Consider the following 19,937-nt stretch of genomic DNA (forward strand, 5'->3'; position numbering starts at 1 on the left):
GGAAAGAAAAACAATGCTTCTGGTAATCCAACTCTACTCTGATAAACGGAGACCAAGGAAAGCATAGGAAAGGGGAGGGGAGGAAGCATAAGAGGTAGTGTTTGAATTAGGCAGGACCTACACTGATCATACAGGGTAATCATTTGGGATGAACAATTGCAAAACCATGGTTCAGTCTCAAAAGGCTTTCCTTGAGTCCTTGTCCCCTTATCCAACTAAATGTCCACGTTAGTATAAATGAAAGGATCTCATCTTCTTGTCCATGCTTATATGGATTTGGAAAGGCCAGATGGTAAAGTTTGGGGTAGGGAAGGCAGAGTTTTAAGATCTGGCCTGTGTTTCACCAGCATGCAGTGAGGTTCAGGCCAACCCCAGGCTCCTGGCTCCTCTCCCAGTCTTCCCCTCTCCTTCTCCACCTCTAATTACCCACCCACCCCTCTTCCCCTGGCTAATTGGCCGATAAAAAATGAGGATGGCCTCTTCACCTAGTCTGAGTGCTGTGCCACAAAATGGCAGCTGTGTGGATTAGGCAAGTTTATGAGGCATGGTGACACCAGGACAAAGTCTTGGTGTTATTAATCTCTGTCATAAAGTCCCTCAAGTACCTTGGAGTGGAGAAGGAAGTGAAGACTTGTTGACTTCATTGACTTTTTAACCCTTTTCTCCTCTAAAGTTCGGTAGATTCTGGCTTGAATCCTTAAAATCAATCATAGTTACAGGACCACACTTCACCCAGTCAGTCCAGTCTGCTAGGTTGTAGCCCAGGGTCATATTTAAGTGTTTCAATATTGGTGTTTGCATACTGTAATGCTATTGATTTAGGCTTTACCACCATAATTACCAGTTCAACAAGCTAGTATAAAAAAGTCGAAATCGACAAGCTCATTGTGTGCTAACCTAATGCTTTGTAGCCTAACTGATATTTTATGCATTCAGAAAGGCTCTTTTTTGTTTTTGTTTTACAAAAGCCAGTTATTTTGTTGTTTATTTTACGTAAGGGCGTTGTAATTGAACTTGTATACATTAATCAATTTACTGTAAATCACAGTTCTCGCGTTTTTAGAACCGCAGTAGCACAAATGAATCAGCTATTTCGCTTGAACTTCCCTTCCCTTATTATTCGTTGTGGTCGACGGTGGCTGAGCTCTGGCTGTGAAAGGGTGCATAAATAAGCACCGCCTTTTCCGGCCCCGGCAAAAGACCAATGAGCAGAGCCGATACAAGCTGATGGGATGTCGCGTCAGCTGCTATCGTGTCGGGATTGGAATGTTACAGAGTAACAATCGGAACAACTGAGCATTTGGTAATTGGACACTAGGATCAAGGAATTCCTCCTTTTCAACGTTTTCTGTGTATCTGAGAAGTCATATCTTACAGCGGCGCGTTCTGTCGTTGCGCTAGTTTATTCTCTTGTCAGGCCCTCTTCACCGATGAAATTATTGTATTCTTGCGTGTGTGAGGGTCTGTCTGGGGATTATAAATAAGAGAAATGCAGGGATTCGTGAGGCTACAGTTATACAGATGAACTGCTTTTTTCCCAGGCTCTCTTGTCTCCTGTCCAGTGGAACCATGGACTGGATCTCAACGTTTCCACACTGACGGCGTTCTACCCTGGTCAACGTGTTAACGACTTTACATCTATACCGCGGGATAGCGTACCTATTCAGTGTTCGCCGTGGCAGACAGACCCAGGAACCCCCCGCCTCTACTCCACGAATCAGAGTTGGTGTTGAGATTTCGGACCTCTATCAGATTTCCTACCCAAACGAATTTTTACATTTGAATACAACCAGACAGTAGCCTATAAAGGACACAGGCAACGATATTAGGACATCTTATATTTGATCGTTGGTAGAGATCACACCGGAGGAGTGCAATAGCTACACCGATTTTTGAAATGGTCCAAGTAGAATAGGGGGAGCGAGAAAATACATGTTAAATCGCCCACATGCTCTGGATCAATCGCTGGATAGGGGAACGGAATACGAACACGGGGGAAAACGCGAGTTCGAAATCCTTGCAGGCTGGAAGATGGCGGAGCGGTGGAGGTGGTGAGAGCCTAACTTTGGGCCACTTGAAATTTATTTGTAAACAACTCGACCCTATTTGTAGGACACATGCAGGCCAAAAAACGATATTTAATCCTGCTCTCCGCCGGTGCATGTCTAGTTCTACTGTTCTACTTTGGTGGGGTCCAACTTCCAGCCACGGGCAGGAACCGGCATGACCGAAGCCGCAATGGATACCGCACGGACCAGCCGTGGCCACACTTCTCCGACCCGTTACAACGTTTCTTGCCCTGGGATCAACTGGACACAGAGGAATACAACCTTCACATATCTCCCAGGCAGAAGAGGGACGTTAACACGAGTGTTTACAAAGGCAAACGATGCCGCATGGATTCGTGCTTTGATTTCTCTATATGTAAAAAGAACGGTTTCAAAGTTTATGTCTACCCCCAGCAAAAGGGGGAGAAAATCTCAGAAAGTTACCAGAATATTTTATCGATCATTGAGGGATCCAGGTTCTATACATCTGACCCGGGACAAGCTTGTCTATTCATCCTGAGCTTGGACACTTTAGATAGGGACCAGCTCTCGCCACAGTACGTGCACAATCTCAAAACCAAGGTCCAGAGCCTGGCTCTCTGGAACAACGGTAGAAACCACCTCATATTTAACCTGTACTCGGGGACATGGCCGGACTACACGGAAGACCTTGGCTTCGACATAGGACAGGCTATGTTGGCCAAGGCCAGCATAAGTACAGAGAACTTTCGACCCAACTTCGACGTGTCCATCCCGCTGTTTTCCAAGGAGCACCCGCAAACCGGCGGTGAGAGGGGATACCTGAAGTACAACTCCATTCCACCTTTCAGGAAATATATGCTGGTGTTCAAAGGGAAACGATACCTGACAGGTATTGGGTCAGACACGAGGAATGCCTTATACCATGTCCACAACGCGGAGGACGTGGTGCTCCTCACGACCTGCAAACACGGCAAGGACTGGCAGAAGCACAAGGACGCGCGCTGTGACAAAGACAACGCGGAATATGACAAGTGAGTTATGAATGATTTGTGTCAAAGCCGCCTTTGTGTGTATCTGTCTCCTATTAAGTATGTCTACTTGGAGCTTTTACAGTATATCTTAAAAGATGATGGCCCATAATGGTGTTCTCTCATACAGAATATGCGTCCTAGCCAGTGGCGCATCGTGTGTGTGCTTTGCGAGCAGATATGAACCCATTCTATTACCTTTTAGAGCCATTGACCGTCACTCTCGTTGACCAAAGCGGGTTATGATCCATCCTCGGTCCCACCCCCTAACCCCTGCTCTCTTTCAAGCGTGAACGGAGAGCTCTCCAGCCAGTCAATTACCTCTCCGGGTTTGCGTAAATCAGCGCGGTCATCCCCCCCACCTCCTCCCGGAGGAATTCAGCCCACTTCACAGATATTGCAGCCAACCGAGGATACGCACGGACATGTTTGATTTGCTCAATACTTCATGGGAATCAGGTTTAGCTCACCCAGAGAGTGGACTGGAAGACATATTGTTACCATGTAAAACTAATACATGTACCTATCCCGCATACAAAACCATAATTATCAGTCACTTGTAACTACAATATCCTGTCAAAATTGTGCAATAACCAGAAACCAATATCCCATGGCTATAACTAAATATATGAATGGTGAATATAATTAGGTTGGAAATTGTGCGCTCAGATTGAGGAGACCTCAGTTCAGTTTAGGGGTGTCAGTGTCCAAACCACTCAGAGCAGTGGTATGCTTGATATAGTAGTTGGCTTATCAGGTAGGCTATTCACCGTCAGACTGCTGCCAGGTCTTGTTTAGAGTGACAGATAGGGTTTTTTGGGGGGCCGCAATGTCTACTTGAATTCAATACTTTGTAAATCCTTGTTCAACTAGGGCATGTAAGGACCCAGACCCTGCATGGAGGAAAGTTTGAATGACAGATTCATTAAACACTACTAAGTCAATCATTGGTTGATAAAAGCCGAGTGATGGAAGCTTTGATGGGACATTGGTTGAGTCTCAAGTCTGTCTTCATTCTTTCTCTTTATGGATCTTGAAAAGGGAGTCAGGAAAGCCTCTTCAGACTCACTCACGAGTCAGATAGCTACCCTGCCTATGACACACACTGACGCATACATCCTTCACACTGACATGTACATCCTACACACACACACACACACACACACACACACACACACGCGCGCACACACACAAACTCTCAATGCAAATATGCTGCTTCAACATCCCCACAAGTGGGTGCGTGTCCATTTGCCATCCTTCTGTCCAATCTCATCGTTCTCTGTCTCACATATACACACAAACACATTCAAGACGCTCTCTTGGAGTCAGGTCAGCTCTCTTCTCGTGTCCTGAGCCTGAGTCTTGGCTGGACTCCCATGTCAGGCTGTGTCTGCTGGCGTCAGAGCTGAGGTTGGCTCACATGTGCTGGACCAGCTGCTCCAGGAGGAGAGGGTTCCCAGGGAGCCAGGCTCCCATCGTACAGACATGGAACATTCTAAGGTGGGCTGGTGGAGGGACGTATACAAACGTGTAGTCTTCCTCTCCCCTCTGCTACGTCGGCGTGTCAACAGCTCTCCACGTCCTCCCACCATTTCAACTCCTGACCTCTGACCTTTCAGCCTCCTCTTGGAATGCGGCCAGGGCGAGATCTGAGAGCTTGTTCAGCACGCGCGCGCACACATGCTCAATGGCATGGCCTGCACCGTTAACTCAATTGATTTCCTGACTCCCAATCACTCCCAATTGGAGTCACTTGTTCCACTTCCATCCAGGGACCAGCGTCGATAAAGGGGCCCATTCATTGAAATGCTATCCAATCAGCTTGGTAGGTTGCTTGGGGGTGGGGGGGGGGGGGGGGGGGGGGGGGGGGGGTCAGCATGAGGAAAGCAATTAGTGTCTGCTGAGAATACAGGACACCCATGTGGCTTGGCCCCAGTATCAAACAAACACGCTGGTTTAATACATTTACCTGACTGTGTAACATGACTTAGTGCTTGTGCACGAAGGCTGTTGTGGTGGCGCGTCCAGGAGGCCTCCCTAGCCTCCTTCATCATGACTTGCCGATTGTCCCGGCTCGTCACGAGTTTCCCAGCAGTCACCGGCGTCATGATCTCCCCCATTTAATACTTAACCAGCTCCGGCGGTTTGTATTGACTTTGTGTTTTAGCCACTTCACCTGCGAACGCCACTCAAGGTCACTCTGGGGACTTGGAGGAGTGAGTGCGAGAGGGGGGGGTTAATGTGTTGGTGTGTAGCGCGTCTCCTAGACGGGGAGAAAGGAGTGTCCGTATCAAAATGTGTGTCCTCTCAGTGGAAGCCTGGGGCAGCAGTCGCAGGGAAGCTGTGTGACGTTAGGACGACTGGGTGACACGGAAAGAAACCTGGAGCCACTTCAGACTGCAGCGGACGTCTTGTCGACACGGCACCCCAGGGTTAGAGCCCAAAACCTGGAGCCACAAACGCGGTTCGCTGCACCTGATCACTTTCAGAAGGAACTTCTAACTACCTCTTCCACACATCAGCATTGCCTGTTGTCAGAGCCGATAAGGAGAGGTGGTGTAGTCTGGGAGAGGCGGGAGAATTGAAGGTTAGCGCCGACGTGTAAATTGTGGCGTCGTCTGTGTGAGGGGTGGTGTCACGGTTCCCTGATTTTTCCGTTGTTTGTTTTCTGTTGTCAGATTAATAAATCATGAATAATTCATGAACCCCATCTCACTTAAATAAAGCAGTGGCCTATGATGGTATAAATATGCTAATGACCAAAGGTAATTAGCTGGAATGCCGCTTGGCTTAATTAGCTTGGTTTGATTATTTTTGGTGTGTTTGAGAAGTGCACTGAGGTTGTGTTATCTTATCAGGGGATCAGTACCTCTCAGTTCCTCTTCTCTGGGCTTTTGGGCCTGTTACCAATTACAGACTGAAGCCGTTTCTCTAGTTCCGTTTTGTGATTCAAGCCAAGATTGTACCATTATGTTTGTCTTTTCAATGTTCTTAGAAAGACTCCACCATATGTTGCTTTTCCATCTGACACTTGCTAGATGTGTGTGTGTTCACCTCATTCTCCACACCCAGCTGGTGTTCCTACCGCCGCACAGCGCTGTGTCTGTGTGTGTGTTTAGCTACGTCCTGTTGCTCTTTCCGGGTGTGTGTGTGTGTGTGTGTGTGGTGGAAGATGAGGGCAGGGGGCCTTGACCTGGCTGTCTGTCCCTGCCGGAGGGAGGTAAGCGAGGCCCTACCCAGTGACCCATATTCACAGGGGATTACCATGACGATGTGGCCCCTTCACCACGAGGGAGGACAAAAAGAAGAGAGAGGAGCTGGCCAAGTGAAAGAGAGAGGTAGCTGGAGAAGAAGACGACGAGAGAGAGAGAGACCAAATTAGTGTCTGTCCAGGCTATGAAGAGGTAGTTGGCTGTAGACAGCTGATGGGTTGCTTGTGAAGTGGATTGGTCGAGACAGGTTGCTGACTGGTTACCGGGTAAAAAGTGACGAGCCAGACAGCAGTGTGATTGGTTCCTCATTAGAGGTGTGCAAGCAGGAGAGAGGGATACCTGCAGGCTCCATTACTGCTGCAGAAGGATTCTGGAGCACTGACATCTGTCTGGTTTAGCCAGTGAAAGCATCCCACCTCTCCTCTTTCTGTTTCATCTATGTGGGGGGAATTGCCCAGTTAGAGGCAGGGGCTGGGGTGGAGGCAGGGGCTGGGGTGGAGGTGAGGGCCCGGGCAGGGGCCATGGCCAGGACATGGGTAGAGGCAGTATTAGAGGTGGAAGCTGTATAAAAAGACTCTGGACAATCCTTTACATATCTGTCCTTTACACAGGCATCTCTAATTAGTAACATCAGTACAGTTAAGTTGATACAGTCGGCTGTACACTACAAAACTAGGGGACCAAATAGCCCATTTTGGTTAGTATGTAACTCTGTCGACTGGAATTAGCTGCAGTTTACTGTAACATCAGACGATTGGCTCTGGGGAAAGGGTTGTCTGGTGTTAATGACAGTGTAGACAACCACATCCTGTAATCTCCCCGGTTACAACCTCAGACAAGAAAGTCCCACTGTAGCAACACGGTGTGGCCCGGCCCAGCCTAGCTTCTTATCTTGTTCTCACACCCCTGTGTGTATGGATGAGTGTGTCTCTGTCTGTATGGATGAGTGTGTCTCTGTGTGTATGGATGAGTGTGTCTCTGTGTGTATGGGTGAGTGTCTCTGTGTATGGATGAGTGTGTCTCTGTGTGTATGGATGAGTGTGTCTCTGTCTGTATGGATGAGTGTGTCTCTGTGTGTATGGGTGAGTGTCTCTGTGTATGGATGAGTGTGTCTCTGTGTGTATGGATGAGTGTGTCTCTGTCTGTATGGGTGAGTGTGTCTCTGTCTGTATGGGTGAGTGTGTCTCTGTCTATATGGGTGAGTGTGTCTCTCTGGTTGTGCCAAAGACCATGAGGTAGAGCAGGAGAATGGATGTGTGACTACAGGAGGGTCCAGAAGTCTGAAACTGAAATTATTATTATTATTATTATTGAAGACTGACAATGCCGAGCTTTGTTAGACATCACGAGAAGCTCTTTGGATCTTTGTCAAATCATGTTGATATAACATGGGTCATCAGGTTTTTCAACTTGTGGAGTCCAGACACCCTGTAATTAAATCACGCTGTCATTTAAAGCAACAACAAAATCGACGACACTCGAATTGAATACAAATAAAGATTGCAGTGTGCGAGAGAAAGTGGTAAAAGAGAGAGAGACTTTATGACTTGTGTGTTTGTGTCATTGTCGAAGGGTGTCCTCTTCCTCAGCTCCCCTCCCCAGGCTGTGGGCCACCTGACAGAGCCATGTCGTCAGGGAGAAGCAGTGGGTTGAAAGCCTGGCCTACTTGTGCCCTGGCCTGGGCGCTGCATCCCTCCCTGGGGGCCCTGGGCCTCAACAAGAAGCTCACGCCCTGGTTCCTGGGGCTTACAACACCAACTAGTCTGTGTGCGTGCTGTATTCATGTGTGGTGCTCGTTGAGCGATGGCTGTGCTTTGCAGGGCAGGTCAGCGCGATGTGTCTTCACTGTCCTGGAGCTACGGGGGAGGGGACAGTGGCTACCTTGCGAGTGTGTGGCACTACGAGGGTTTGAATGCGTGTGAGTTTGCCTGAGACGCATGCCTAGCTCTCTTGGGGGGGGGGGGGGGAGGGGGAAGAAGAGAGTCATAGGGCCTGGGCTAGCTTTTACACCCCTCCCCCCAGAGCATTTAACGACACCTCTGGAACGACTAAGTTCAATAAGACTGAGGCTGGCTGACGTCACCCTCCATCCTCCAGACACTGACCTCCTCCTTCACTCCTCACCCCGCTGCGAGAGCAAAAAACAAACGCCCCCTTCCTCTCTATTCATATTCAAATAGTCATCTGGAAGAGGTGGAGTGGGAGGGCGAGGGTGGTAGTTTAAAAAAGCATTATGTCACTGGAGAATGCGTTTGTGTGTGTGTTGGGGTGAGTGTGGGGGCTCGGTGTGGACAGAAAGAGGGTTTTGTTGGAGTGGAGGAGGGTGAGGAAATGGGGCCGGCGTTCATGCTTAATGGCTTAGTTTGACTTCCTTTTTGAGAAAAGACGAGGGGAGAAATGGGAAGGGAGAGGAAGAGGAGGAGGAGGAGAAGAAAGAAGGGGATGAGAAAAGAAGAGATAGGTAGGAGGAGGCGAGGGGAAACAGAAGAGAGGTGGAGGAACGACGGCACCGGGCCCTTCAAGGGGACCTTTTGTGTCAAAGTTTACACTGGTGCTATAAACCGCCGTTGCCTTGTTGACACCACTGCTCCGCTCCCCATATGGCCCCCTACACACACACACACACACACACACACACACACACACTTACTCCCCCACTTTGTACCCTGAAGGGTCTGAACTTCTAAACGCCCACCCCCTCCCCTTCTAGTCCCACTCCTCTCAGCTAACCTCAATGATGGGACCTCGACCAATCACAGCCCCAGGCAGGGGTCTCCTCTGGTCTCCTTGTGTTTGAACCCTGGCAGTCAGCAGCACACAATGGAGGCTCAGTCCGATGCTGCGACCCCCTCATTTGGAAGATTCGGTGACACTTCACGGATCACTGGCCAAGCCAAAACTGAGCCGAGGGGGGGGGGTGTGTATGGTTATGAGTGTGTGTGTGTGGGAAGATCATTTGCTTTACCAGGGCAGGCTGCAGAGGCCTGTGGCAGAAGTGCATCATGGGAGAATGTTGTTCTGTTTGGGGTATTATCAGGGCAGTGTGTTCCTGCCTATTTGGTTTCCCGGAGCTGTTTATTCATGAGTTCTTCCAGGGCCTTCTATTAAGATAAGAGAAGAGAGGGGTCCATGGGACTTGACTGGGGAGTTTGAAGGGTGTGTGAATTTCGAAGGAGAATGTGGGACAAAGTGCAGCTGGTGGTGGTACTGTCTGTAAGACTTGGAGAACGTACGCCCTCTCTCTTTCACCGTGTCCTGCTCCTCCTCTCCCCCCTCCCCACTCTGTCCCCCTTCTCCCCCCTTCAAAAGAGAACGGTTTCAAAGCAGGCTTTTTAAAATGGTTTTAGAGCCCTGCCAAACGGCTTATTCCCCATATGGAGAAGTGGTCTTGGAGTGCAATGAGACACTGGAGCCAGATCCTATAGTGTTGGAGCACACATGGAAACATTCTTGAACCTCATTTATTCCATCAGGGACCCTTTGTCCGACACAACAAATGCACGAAAAGTTACAGTTGAATTCATCTGACTCAGCATTCCGCCAGGCAGTTTCCTTGTGCACCCGTGTTTGTGCGGTTCGCCGCGGCGTGTAGCCATGTGACGAGGTAACATTTTGGTTGGCTGTGTGTTCAAGCGGAGTGTTCGCCTCCCAGCGCACGCCAAACCTTCCCAAAGCACATCCTTTGCAGCATCAAAGCCCGTGGCAGGAGGTTAAGAAGTGAAAGGAGAGAGAAGGAAAGGGGGAGAGAGAAGAAGAGAGGGAGATAAAGTGAGACTGGCGCTGGTGTCATGCTCTGACTAGCTCCGTCGCGGCAGGGTGTATTTTCAGGAGGGCTGAAAATGTTTGTTTCCCCCCAGAAAGTTGTGACACGTCGACAGCTCTTTGTTTTTCAAAGCGCCTGCCTCTTGTTTGCTCTGCCGCACGCTCCGCTCCCTTGCTAGACGAACCGCTCTCTCCCCTCTCCGGGAGGGTGGGGGGGGGTGGGGTGGGGGGGTGGAGAGGTTTTGAAGGGGAGCGAGAAGGAAAGGGGGGGGGGGGGGAGCAAGTTGGGGTAATCGCTTAGGGGTCCTTCATGGTGAGGAGGAGAGGGGTGTTTGGTTTATCTGTGGGTTGCCAGGTTTATTTCGGGGTTGCCAGGTTTCATGGTTGCGGCAGCGTTTAACACGGCAGCAGTTGTGTCTGCCGTTAACGACGCCGGCAACACTGACAACACCTTGTCTCTCTCACTTGCTCTTGTTGTCTTTGGGTCTCACTCTTCTCTGGAAAGTGTTATTGCCTAACATGGATGGAGAATGCTTGTATGCGTCCCTGACTGTAGTTTGGTAGCATGGGACTGTGTTATTGGCACCATGCTTGTTTAACCAACGACTGTGTGTTGTAGCACGGTTAGTTTGTCAGTTAATGTCAGTGAGCTATTGAGGCTAGAGGTCACATTCTTCCTGGCTTCCTTGGTGTGTGTGTGCATGTGCACATAAGGAAGGCTGTGTTTGTCGGTGGGTTGGGTCTGAAGGTCTAGGGTTCTGTGAGTATCTAATAACCAGGCTGGGTATTTTTCCCGGGTCTGCATAAGCGGCCTCTGAAGCTCTCCCTGAACAGGCAGACATGAGCATTCAGGAGGGTCTGAACACGCCCATCCTGGATGAGCTGCTGTCTGGACACACAGCCTGTGTTTGTGCTGCAGTCTCAAGATACAGGGACTTGGGGGAGCTCAGACGGCGCGCGGCGTTTCCTCTTTCTGGCGGGCCGTTCTGAAGAGGTTTGCTCCTCTGTCTGGGTTCAGGGCTGTGTGTTTGGACAGATGCCCTATTCTTCAAGAGGCCTAGGTTTGGATTTCGTTGTTGCCGGTGTAGAGGAGGTGGTTTGGAGCCACGCCATCATGACGAGGATGTCTTATTTGCCAAATGTGTCCCCAGGACTATGAGGATGTCCTTGTGAAAGACGGGGGGTCTGGGGATCTGAGGCTGGATCTGAGGCTGAGGCTGGGGCTGGATCTGAGGCTGGGGCTTCTCTAACGGCATGCACTCATGCGGAACCCCGGAAACCACACAAATGAATAATTTATTAGCAGGATTTTTATTCCTGTATATTTTGTCTTTCCTTTTTTTCCGCCCGCCATGTCCACACGTACGGCGTGCTCGCCCCCTGACCCCTCACAGGTCGCCTTCGCTTTCTCATTTTATTCAGCGTCACGGCTGTTACAAATACCTGGCATTATCTCAAACTTAAGGAACTTCATTCCGTTTTTGGGGGTGGAGGATAACAAACCTTGCCTCGAAGGCACTGTTTTGGTTGGATTAAATCTGATGAGTAAAACAGTCTGAGGCATTCAGGGAATTAACTCATGATTCAATGGAGTTTAATACGGAGAATGAACTGAGGACGAGCCGTGCCAAGCTAGCAGGCAGGGGGGCGGATGTCTCCGGGGGCTCCGGTTCCTCTGTTGTAGAAGAAGGAGGTTTGGAGAGTTCAGGTAAATGAACCACCGCCGTCTGAAGACGACACGACGACCTGCATAGTCTCTACCCGCAAGGTTTACGTTTAGCTTTGGTGTGGTGATGTGGTAAACCTCAGCAGTGGGAGCACAGCCTCCCGTAATGGACATGATGGCATCTAAAGTCCCTTTTAAGAGATTCTCCATTTCATTTGGCATCTTCTCATCTTGGTTTTCCCTATCCACCTCAGTACCGAGCGACCTGGTGTTGCTCTCTGTCTCCTAAGCGCCAAAATCTACTCTCCGCCCTTGAAGTCTCTTCAAGTAGCTTTTAGGGCCCTCGTCCTTCAAGTCACCGCTCATAAAACGCTCTTGTTCCTTTCACTAGCTAGCAGGCGACACCTTCCTCTGGGTGTTGTTATTGAGGTTCTTTGCAGAGGGAAACCCTTGCAAGCACGGGGAGGACATGCAAACTGCACATACCCTGGAGATGGACCCACCTGAGCACCGAACAGCGCCCCCAAGAGGGAATCAAACCCAGGACCTTCCCTCTGCGAGGCGACAGGGCAAGGCACTCCGCCACCGTAATGTTGCTTGACACGCAGCAGTGCGCGTTCAGAGACGGAACATTCGGGATAGGCCAAGTGGAAAGGTGATGTGTTGGCAGACTGATTCCAGCGCTCATGCTGTAGAGGCTGTTGTGGAGTGTATAGCTCCTGTGGCCCTGGGATATGTAGGTTGCGAGTCTGAAGTACATTTTAATTAAATCAGCGGCCTCTATTCCGTAGTGATGACTAGCCTGCCAGTGTGTTTAGAATGCTCCACTCAGCCGGTGACTGTGTGAGTCATGTCCTCTCCCCCTAGGGCAGATTGTCCCCTTCACCAGCCGGATCATGATTGACAGGGCCATGCATTTTCTTATCGCCGCCGCCTGTGTTAGCCTGTCACTCCCTCGCCTCCTCGCCGCACCCGACTACACGCCACACTCCCATACTTTTTATGGAGTGGCCAGTCCTTCGCTGCGCTCAACCCTGCCCTGACCGGCGCAGAAGAAAAATGGCCCCGCGAGTCCTCTGTTCTAGCCTCCGAACCGCTTCGAGACGGAGGAGATGGAAGCGGATTGGGGGCTGTTGTCCGCTGGGCTCTGACGGCAGGCCGTGTTCTGTGTTCACGCTCCCAGCTCCTCGCACCGTCTCACGGTGGAACAGGAAGCTCATTGTCGTAACTGGCTCTCCTGAATACACGGTATTCCAGCGCACAGGTCCGCCGTGGTTGGGTGTCACCGCTAGCCCCAGGATCGTGTCACCGCTAGCCCCAGGACCGTGTCACCGCTAGCCCCAGGACCGTGTCACCGCTAGCCCCAGGACCGTGTCACCGCTAGCCCCAGGACCGTGGCACCTCGGGTGGGTGTTGTGTGGGTGTTGTGTTACCAGAACAAGCCCACGGGGATAAACAAGTGCCTGCTTGTTTAACTGTAGGGTTGTGTCGGAGATTGAGAGTATCAACCCCCCCCCTTCTCCCCCAGTCTGGTGGAACTGACCTCTGGAGTGTGTATTTGTATTTATCCAGCCCTCCCTTGTTCTCATGTCTGAGTTTGTGTTTGTGTCTCTTGTAAGGTTTTGTGTTTGTCTGTGTTGAGTCTGTGATGCAGACAGACATTAGCTACTGGAGGAAAAGAGAAACAGTTCAGTTTAGGTGTGTGTGTGTGTGTGCCCATGAGTGTGTGAGCGAGAGGGAGCGAGATAATTTGGTGGAATGTGACACAAAGGAAGGAGACATCCACAAGTCCAGTTGCTTAAAGGACAGACACACACACAGACACACACACAGACACACACACAGACACACACACACACAGACACAGACACACACACACACACACACACACACGCACACAGACACCAGCGGAGCTCTCTTTCTCTGCAGCACCCAGTATTTCTCTGCCTGCTAGTTTCCAGAGAATGAACTTAATCATGCATTGGGTTGGCCGACAGGCCATGTACACACACCCCAACAACCTGCATATCTTCATTATAGGAACACACTCAGGGACGAGCTGGGTTCACCACCTCCTCCTCTAATGGTGCTGTCAGAACCACACCTGCTCAGTCATCAACTCCTTTTACTCTTTCTCACACACACACACACACACACACCGTCTTCACACTTGTAGTTTTTCCACACACTGACTCTAACAATTTACACTCACTTTCCTAGACAAAAACACTCTCTACTCTCTCTCTCTCTTCCACACACACACACACACCTACACACCTACACACATGCGTCCCCCCGCTTCTCATTCTCTAGCTGGATGTAGCGACAGGGCCTAGCCAAGCGCAATTATGCAGCAGAGGAGGGCTGTCTGCGCACGAGAGAGAGAGAGAGAGAGTTGGACGGCTGCTTTGGAGTGGCCAGGCCTGAAGGAGAGCGTTTGTGGCAGTAATTTAGCACATGGGTGCTTCCACTGCGGGGGTTATTGTAGCCGTCACAGTCTGCTGCTCATCCTGCATACACACACACACACACACACACACACCCAGGACTGTGTTTTCTGTCTGAATGGACTGAACTGAAAATAGAGGGCAGCCACGTAGAGAGCAGACAGACCAGAGAGCAGAGGCTGCAGCCTCCCTCCTCACCTTAGCAACACACTGCTTTATCTAAACAATGGCCGCCGGTCAGCTTGACCCAAACCTCCCCTGGCGGAAGGTTCTAGATCACAGACTCAAACACAAACAAACCCCACGTGTTTCGGTCCTCTCGTCTAAACACGCCACAGCAGAGAGAGGAATAGGGCGAGGGGGGGGGGGGGGAGGCGAGCATGTGTTCGGCTCGTAAACCCAGAGGGACTGTCAGGGATGGACCACATCAGGGCTTGACCAGAATCTAAACAGACCACACGTGCCCTAACGGAACCCTCGGCAGACCACACTGGTGTCTGTTCTCCAGCCAGCACTGCCACGACACACACACACACACACACACACACACACACACACACAGCTGCTCACCAGGCCCGTGGTGACGGCTTCCCTTCAGACATGTTTAACTCTTTGACATCACTGGTGTTTGAGATTTCACCCAAAACCTCAACAAGACGATGGTTTGGTGTCACCCTACTGGAGACCAGAGTCCTCTTGGTCTAAAGGGGGAGGCCATGGCTTCCATCCCTGTCTGGGCCCGATTCCTTGTGCTAGTCCCTGCTGCCCTAGTGAGCATGTCTCTCCACCCTGACAGGCGTACAGACAGACGGACTACCGGCCAGAACAAAAACGACCTTGACAGTGTTTCAGAGGGAAACGAGGAGGAGAGCTCGACGGCTTAGCCTTTTCAAAGGCTGTCCTTCACCAGAGGGGACTGGAGGAGCGGGGGGCGGAGCCTGAGAGAGGCCAGAGAGCACCCAGAGGAACACATGAAACGCAGCGTGGCGGCCGTCCTCATAGCGATTGGTTCTGCCGCGTCAGCGCCTATTGTCCCGTTCCCGTTTCTCCGGGTGGGTGAAAGATCGAGACGGGAGCTCCGAAAGACTCGAGTCTGGCCTGGTCTCGGTCTCCTCTATCCCCTCTGTGTGCTTTTGTGTGGAGGAAAGGCTCCTGCCTGGTGCCTGCCAAGTAAAGGATTGACGACAGGGAAGGGAGAAAGGGAGATTGAGTGAGTGTTTACCCCCCCCCCCCCTCCCACGCGTTCCACCCCCGCTCCTCTCAAACCTTTTTCTCGCCTTCGGCGCTGTTCGCCTGCTCGCCCGCCATTCCAAACCTGTCACTCCCTTTGGTGGGGGGAAAAACATCCGTCTTTCTCCTCAGGGATCAAAGCTCTGAGCGCGGCTGAGCTGCAGTCACTTTGTGGGGCTTTAGTGAAACGACAGTGACCGCCTCGACTCGGAGAGCCTTGTGTGGCCGAGGATCACCCACTCCTCCAAGCCCGAGGTCCCCCCAAGTTCTTTTTATGTCCCCTTGTTGGTTTGTTCAAACGGAATCAGTGGGGTTGAGTAATGACTAGCGGACACACCTTGGTGGCTTCGAGCGGGAGCCTCTGGCGTGCACGTGCACACAAGCGGGAAAATCGAAGCTTCTGCCTCGTCACTGACGAGACCCGCGAGGCTCCCAGCTTCAAGGCCCAGGCCTTGACCCCCGCCAGGCAACCGCCGAGGGGGGAAACCCAGTGTTCTCCTGGAGGAACCAGAGGAGGGGGGGGGGGGGACTACAAAGGGAACAGGGGAGGGGTGATATCACGAAGGGTGTGATGCATAGTCTGGGCTGGCGGCTTCCAGGCCTCAGGGTGAGGGGAGATGGAGGGATGGAGGAAGCGATGTCTTCCAGCTTTCGCCGCTCTCTGATGTCTTTTTAAAAGGAAGGCATTCATCACAGGAAGGTGTGGTATTTCTGAGGTTGGGGAGAGAGGGGAAGCGTGGTTACGGTAAAGCGCGCACACACACACACACAGACCCCCCCCCCCCCCCCCCCCACCGTTTCAACTTTACAAATCACCTGCTGGCTTATTCTCAAAACATATCAGCCTCTCATGGATTTGGAGTACTTAAAGCATCCATTTGGAAATCTATTTGTCAGATGATAACGGGAATCCCGGTATTGATTGTGTCAAAGTAACAATGGAATAGTGAGCGAGCTGGAATGAGTTGGCTCTCATGATCCTTTGTGTGGGAGATAAAGGATTCGCAATGTGTTTTAGCTGCATTTATTCTGTAAGGTTTGTGTGTGTGTGTGTGTTTCTTTAGGCCTGCTGCTTGGTTTCAGACTGTCCTTTTTGCTGAGTATCATTTTTTTAAAATTTAAACCGTTTAACTTCCATAGATCCTCAAGCCTGTGAAAAATCACACTCTGTGTTTTTAATCTTATTTTTCTCTTCCGCTTCGTGGCATCCAGAAATAGACCCCGGCGAGCAGACCCGCTGTTAGCTAACCGCGTGACTCAGCCGGGGAGAGAGGGAGGGAGGGAAAAAGAGAAAGAGAGATTGGCAACAGATATGTCAACCCTCCATGACATTGTCCATATCTTTCTCTCGGTTCTGTCCATCACGTTAACACATTCATCCCCACTTACTGGTCAGATGACAACTCCAGCAGTAGGAGTAGAACCAGCAACTGTGTGGCGAGCCAGTCGTCATCCAGGAGAGCTGTAAAACACTCGTTGGCTGTTGTTCTGAGAGAGACCGCTGTGCGACGGTAGCCTGTACAGCCCCAGACATGCAGCCCCAGAGCAGGTGCACGCCGCTGGAGTCTCCGTTTCTGGAACATTCTCTAGAGAAATCTGGCGCAACCGCTCCCTGTCAGCCCCCCCCTCCCCTTTCTGATCCCTCCTCTTATCATTAACATCTCTTCCTCTCTCCTTATCTCCCCCCCCCGTTCTCCTCTCAGCGTTATCCTTCCATCCAGCGCTGGTGTTTCTCTCTCTCCCCTGCTCTGCTGTGATCAGATGGCGTGTGGGCTGCACACAGGGATATTCCCTGACGCCCGTTCCCCTCATCCAGATCTCTCTCCCCGCTACACGCACTCAGACTGCCACTTCCTTTAAGGCAGGCAGAGATCAAACGAGCGCCTGCAAGCGGAACACACGCACGTATGTGCTCTCACACAGGCAGAGAGAGACACACACACACACACTCTCTGTGAGGATCGAAGGAAGTGGGGTGATATCTAACTGTGTATAGATACCCTGTCTCAGTTTGGTTTGATAACAACGGATAACAACCATGCTGTGTGTGTGTGTGTGTGTACATGTGTGAATGTGACACAGTGATGTCTTGGTAGATGAAACCCATCAGTCAGAGCATGGAGTTTGGCCAGCGTTCTGCTTGGAACTGATAATGTGCATTAATGCCAGACGTGTCGCTGCGATTCTGGACGCCCGTGTCTCAGCTCCCAGATCCACTTCATGCTAAATGGAGCGGTCTATCTCCTGGGGGCTGCAGCTGGATTGATATCGCTTTCAGTAACGGCATCGGCAAAGACTTCCTCCTGACAGAAGAGTTCAACCCAGTCTCTGAGAACCACTCGGAGTGTTTAGAGTGTAGGTGGAGAGAAATGGAGGGATGTGAAGGTTGAGGAGAAGAGGAACCGTGTGTCAGTGGGAGAGGGAGGGAGGGAGGGAGGGAGGAGAGCGAAAGAGAGGGCTTCATTGTTGATGGTCTGAGTGATTCCGACTGCTCCTAGCCATTCCTCCACTCCCAGACCAGAACAGCGTGGCGGCTCTGTTCATGTCTGCATGTGGTCTGTTTGTGTCTCTCGTCCTTTAGAGGACTCACTGGAGGGAAAGGGCCTGACTGGTGGATGACTGTCGTGCGTGCGTGCTTGCGTGTGTGTGTGCGTGTGTGTGCGTGCGTCTCTTTCTGTGCGTGCGTGTTTGCAAATATCTATCTGCATTCTAGTGATGCGGCTTCTTGTGTGTCTGTGACAGTGTGTGCGTGCGTGTCACATGTCGGGGTGTTTCTTCCCATCCTGACACTGTCACCAGCCCTCCAGCACCAGTGGAGTTACTGGCTCTGAAATAGTCTGGGAGGGTCCCCCTCTCCAGCCCGCACATGATCCGTCCACAGAGACCCTGAATGTGAATCTGCATAGGCATCTGAAGACATATCCATGTCCTGGCCTTGCCTATATGGGTGTGTGTGTGAAAAGGAGATGTGTGTGTGTGTGTTGCAACCTGGGACGACGGAAGTGTTGTTTTTTTAATCATGCTTTTCTACAAAATACTTGCACTTCTCATACTACACCCAGAGAATCATTTCACAAACGACAAAACAGAATAGAGTCCATTAAAAGACTGCAACAAAGCCCTACTCTACTCCAGTCGTGACTCATTCTGACCTTTGGGAAGGATTGCCTTCCTTATCTGACTCAGTGTCCATGACTCCTTTCCATTTCACTGTTCCACCCTTCCTTTCAAACCTCTTAATCAAGAAATTCATCTTTCTGTCTGGTTGGTTCCGTCCCTGTGGCATGGAGTCACGGTGAAGCACAGTCGCCTCTACCCGTGTGTGTGTGTGTCCTGAGGCAGCGCTCTCTGTTTAGGAAGAAGAGAGTGGCTGTTATTGGTTGAGGCTTTGGGACCACACAGCCCTTACAGCCATTGGTTGTCCTCGGTCGTCTGGTTTTATATCGCGAATAAGGAAAGCGGAGCCTGGCAAAGCCTGGTTACTGTCCACATGACATCATCGTGTGAGCATGCTCACGTGCTGTAAACACTTCCTCTCTCTCTATCTTTCTCTCTCTGTCTTCCTCCTTTTTTTCTCCCTCCCTCCCCCTTCTTCCTCTTTTTCTCTCTGTCTCTCTCTCTCTGCCTGTCTGTCTCTCTGTCTCTTTCTCCGTGTTAGTAGGTTTGGGGGCCCGTCGCTCTCTCTCTCTCTGCCTGTCTGTCTGTGTCTGGGATCCTGTTAACGTCCTGCGGTGACTCTGTTTTCATGACATAAGCACAGCGGCGACTGGGATCTATAATTTTCTCTTTATTTTCCCCAAGTTCCCTTTTCTGCTTCCATAGACAGAAGTCCTGGGCGATGACGGAACAGCCGCTGCTGCTCTGATCTTCCTGGACGTGGATGTGGACGGTGTCATTTCTTTGGGGTTGCCGGGTGCAGCCACGCTGTTATTCCCATCACTAAGCCAGGCTAGACCGGGCTAGACCGGGCTAGACCGGGCTCCAACGCCACAGGAAGCGGTCTGTCTGTCGCGAGACACATGATCTGAATCACCAGCGTCTCGTCTCTCCCAAGCACTTCCCCTCCCCAAACTCTCCCATCGCCGCGGAGATGGCAACAGGAGGCCCGTCCGGATGTTGGACGCCCTGCCTTCGTCTCCCGTTTCCTTCTCATCCCCCTCTCTCCTCCTCCTTTGCCAGTCTATCTGCCTCGCTTGCTCACTCTTGCTGGACTTTTTAAATTGTAATCCCCATTCTCTCCCACATTGCCTTCTCTCTATCTCTCGCTCGCTCTCATTCTCTTGCTCTACCTTCCCCCTCTTTGTCTCAGTCTCTCTCTCTCTGTCTCTCTCTCTCTCTCTCTCTCTGTTAGCAGGCTTGGGGGCCCGTGTATAGGAGGCCCTTTCAGAGCGATTACGTCGGTTGCGCTCCAGAGTTTTTCAGAGTCATGCCGCTTGCCTCAGCCTTCACGCTGATTTGTCATTCCGATTTACGAGTTTACGTTTATTTTTAAACGGTTCCCCGTAGAACGTCCCCTCCAAAGCTCCAGTAACCTGGCGTAAAAGCGGACAATGAGGTAATGG

General features: G+C 51.1%; 1 protein-coding gene across 1 annotated transcript in view; it reads left to right on the top strand.

Annotated features, from left to right (window-relative positions):
• Positions 1-1,363: 1,363 nt before the first annotated feature.
• Positions 1,364-19,937, top strand: part of ext1b (exostosin glycosyltransferase 1b) — a 56,417-nt gene continuing 37,843 nt past the window's right edge. Inside the window, exon 1 of the mRNA XM_067255349.1 lies at positions 1,364-3,061. Within this exon, the coding sequence (XP_067111450.1) occupies positions 2,118-3,061 (944 nt within the window). The 5' untranslated portion in view covers positions 1,364-2,117. The remainder of the gene's footprint in view (positions 3,062-19,937) is intronic.

The sequence above is a fragment of the Osmerus mordax genome, chromosome 18 (assembly GCF_038355195.1).
Source record: "Osmerus mordax isolate fOsmMor3 chromosome 18, fOsmMor3.pri, whole genome shotgun sequence".
In the NCBI taxonomy this organism is placed as follows: Eukaryota; Metazoa; Chordata; class Actinopteri; order Osmeriformes; family Osmeridae; genus Osmerus; species Osmerus mordax.